The following is a 3391-nucleotide window of genomic DNA, read 5'->3' as shown; positions in this document are numbered from 1 at the left end:
AACACCATTTGTACTAAATCTGTGTCACTTATTTTGGGACGGATCAAATATCAGCTAACCCAATCTGAAATAATCGCATACTTTTCGGTTGGCACGCAGTGAACACATGATACAAGTTGAAACAAGAAAATCCCAACAAAACATTTTGAAAAAAAAAAAGATAAATGTTGAGCAGCCTTCAGCCAGAAGTGGATAATGTCCAAACGAAAATTCTGTTTCCTTGGCTTTCAGCAAGATAATGTCCTGACTCCCTGCTGGTTACTTTCACCGCCCAGTCTGTCTACCATCGACACTGGCTGCCAATCGCACAACTATTTTACCAAATTGTTTTCATATTATAACAAGTCAGACAGTTATTGCGACTCTGGCAATTAAGGCAAAAATAAAATCCAAGCTAGTAATCCCTTTGGTGAGGCGGGAACCAACAAATAAACAACATACCATATAGACCTAGCTGTAACAATTTTCTGCTCCAATTAAGGATGCTGCCCTAATCGGAAAATAAACATATCACAAGAACTGAGAACAAGCCACAATCTTTGGAGCAACATGACACAAAAGGCACTAGAAATCTGAAGCCAAGAGGCGGTTCCCAGCAAAATGGAACTACGGCTCAGCTGATCAACTCGACCAGAGCTTGTGATGACTCTGATGCCCTACAAACAAAGGTAAGGAGTACAAATATCAGTTTAACTGGCTCCTAGTCCTAGATATATGTACTTCAACACCCCAAGTGTTCACAACAGGCAAATATGGGTCCTTCATCAACTAAGACTGCTTAATAAGTTAAAAGATGAATTAAAATGGCTATTCATAACTATCTCTAAACCAAGACAAATCCCCATTTCCTTGATGCTACAGATACAGATGATGAAAGCATCTGATCAAGCCAAAAAAGCTCACAAAAGTACACATGGCAGAAAAGCTAAGAGGAACTCAAATAGCAAGTTAAGTCAGCCATGCACTGTGAGGCCGCATCAGAGCTTGACATGTCTTCTACCTTTCAACCAATTGAATTCCAGCTAACACGACATTGAGATTCAGAGCTGATGACAATAGAGCAGGTGATGAAACAACTCTGTGTTGTTGTCTGTGCATTTCCTGCTTCAGCAGGGTGACATAAGCTACACTAGTGGACTGGTGAATATACCTAATAGATCTAATTCTCTTTAATGTAGAAGCATGGCTCATATACTCGAACAGCTATTTACTTGGCTGTTAGGACATAATGTATAGAATCTAGAGTCATTCACTTTAGTGTATATACAGAGGTAATATTCCAGTAAAATGCTAGAAATGTAATATCTTAAGTATATTCTGATATCAAATACTCCCAGTACTTAAAGATGTAACTTACACACTTGATACTCCCATTATAATATAAAATTGGAGCATCTTTCAAACCCATAAGAGTGGATCTTATACTAATCAATTTCTAATCAATTATTTCGTCACTCCACAGAAGATACTCCCTCCGTCCCAAAATAAGCGTCTCAACTTTGTACTAGCTCTAGTACAAAGCCGTACTAAGCTTGAGACAGTTATTTTGGGACGGAGGGAGTATAATATATCCATTTTGAAATAATTTGCCTCTCTTCTTCTTCCTACCCTGCTTACTAATTCTTCTTACCCTTGTCATGGATGCCTACATCCAAGAAGCACCAACATGCCTTTGCCTATTTTGTACAACCTCACAAACAGCATGTGGACAACCCTAGCCCTACAATCTCTAACCAAATAAGATCTAGAGTCAGAAGTCACACCTCCACCAAGTGTTACAAGGGAATTTTCTAGGCATTACATCTCACACAAAAAAGCAATCTAAAATTTACAAGGATTTTTTCACATATGGTAAAAAATTCATTCTACTAGAATATAACCTAAAGTACAGGCAAAAGCCCTACCTGCCCATCATACCAACACTGGCTAACTGAAATCTGCTTAAACTTTTTTCCTACTAGACCTTAAGATTAATATAGATGCAACAGTTACAACAGCTTGTCATATCACCGTTCGTGAATATCACATTTGGACAGTTCTTCCGGCATGTATTGCAGGCATACTTGTATTCAACATCCAAAGCATTATGCAACATACCGACACTGGCTAATTGGAATCTGCTTAAACTTTTATCGAACTGGACCTTAAAACTAGAGATAGCTGCATCAGTTACAACAGCTTGTCACATAATTGTTCAGGGAAATCACATTTCTGGAGTTATTCCAACGTGTATTGCAGGCATACCTATCTCAAATATTCAGAGCACGCAACATCAACTGATTTGACTTATGCCTTACAATTTCAATAAAACATCAAACAATCGGTAGTAGTAAAACTGAACGATCACCAGGAAATTCTTCACTTATTCCCATCAAGTCGACATGTCACAGATTTCTACAGCATTTCTATTAAAAAGGGAGGGTGCCGACCCTTCCGAGGCATTGCGTCGAACACCTGACGCGCAGGCGGGCAGGCAGGCAGGCAAAAGCAAATCAAATCGAAGCATCACCGCGGGGGCGGAACTAACCGGAGGCCACTACTGCCCGGCGCCCTCCGGCGCGGCGGCGGCCGGCTTGGACGGCGGGGCGTGGGAGACGACGAGCGGGGGCCTGAGCGCGCGGCGCTGCTCGTCGGCCTGCTTACGCGCGTTGTACATCTCCTGTGTCTCGACGACGACGAGGCGCTTGACCTGGGTGAGCATCCCGAGGAGGGAGGGCGTGGTGCGGTGCTCGACGGTGCGGTGGCAGCGGCGGAGGCGCATGGCCTCGAGGGTGCGGCGGTGGAGCTTGCGCGTCCCGGGGAGCCCGCGCACCAGCGTGATGTACAGCCGCGGGCTCCACGCCACCGGCACCTTCGACTTGAAGGCGGTGAACGCGCTCCCGCTCATCCCCCTTCTCTCCCAGTGGCTCTGCTCCTCCGTGCGGTGGGATCTGCTCCGGCGGCCGGAACCCTAGACCTCTGCTGCCTTTTTGCTGGAGTGAGAGGAGTTGGGCTGCTCCAGCTCGGCGATCTATCGAGAGAAATGGCTGTTACTATTAGATGGGCTTTAAGAAGCCGGGGAAGCATAAAGCGGAAATGTTTCGGCTGAGTGGGCCGGGTTGCCGGTTTTTTTCCTTGTGATCTCGAGCCCGTATGCACATTGACCCATGAGTGGCACATACAGCCCAACAACATTTTTCCTGTCGAATACTCTTGCCAAATACTGCTGGCGAAAATATAGGCCTCTTCCGGCATGCGTGTCACTTGTCGTAACATTTTTTCTTTTTTCGTAGATTCATATTTTTAAAATGTTTTATCTTCTAAATCATGCGTTCGAATCTTGTATTGTTTTTATTGTTGGATTTCTTGTGTCGAGATCTTCGAAACTAGATTCCATGTTGATAGATTTCAA

General features: G+C 44.0%; 1 protein-coding gene across 1 annotated transcript; it reads right to left on the bottom strand.

Annotated features, from left to right (window-relative positions):
• Positions 1–314: 314 nt before the first annotated feature.
• LOC123424504 lies at positions 315–3032 on the bottom strand. The gene is made up of 2 exons (XM_045108128.1): positions 2528–3032; positions 315–656 (listed from the first exon to the last, which is right to left on the bottom strand). Exon 1 carries the CDS (start codon positions 2885–2887, stop codon positions 2537–2539), a length of 351 nt encoding a protein of 116 aa, XP_044964063.1. The 5' UTR covers positions 2888–3032; the 3' UTR covers positions 315–656; positions 2528–2536.
• Positions 3033–3391: the final 359 nt, after the last annotated feature.

Source organism: Hordeum vulgare, chromosome 2H (genome assembly GCF_904849725.1).
Source record: "Hordeum vulgare subsp. vulgare chromosome 2H, MorexV3_pseudomolecules_assembly, whole genome shotgun sequence".
NCBI lineage: Eukaryota > Viridiplantae > Streptophyta > Magnoliopsida > Poales > Poaceae > Hordeum > Hordeum vulgare.
This window is presented reverse-complemented; position numbering and strand designations above follow the sequence as displayed.

Excerpts from the sequence above, each read along its gene's own strand:
- LOC123424504 (XM_045108128.1), bottom strand. The coding sequence starts at position 2,887 with ATGAGCGGGAGCGCGTTCACCGCCTTCAAGTCGAAGGTGCCGGTGGCG.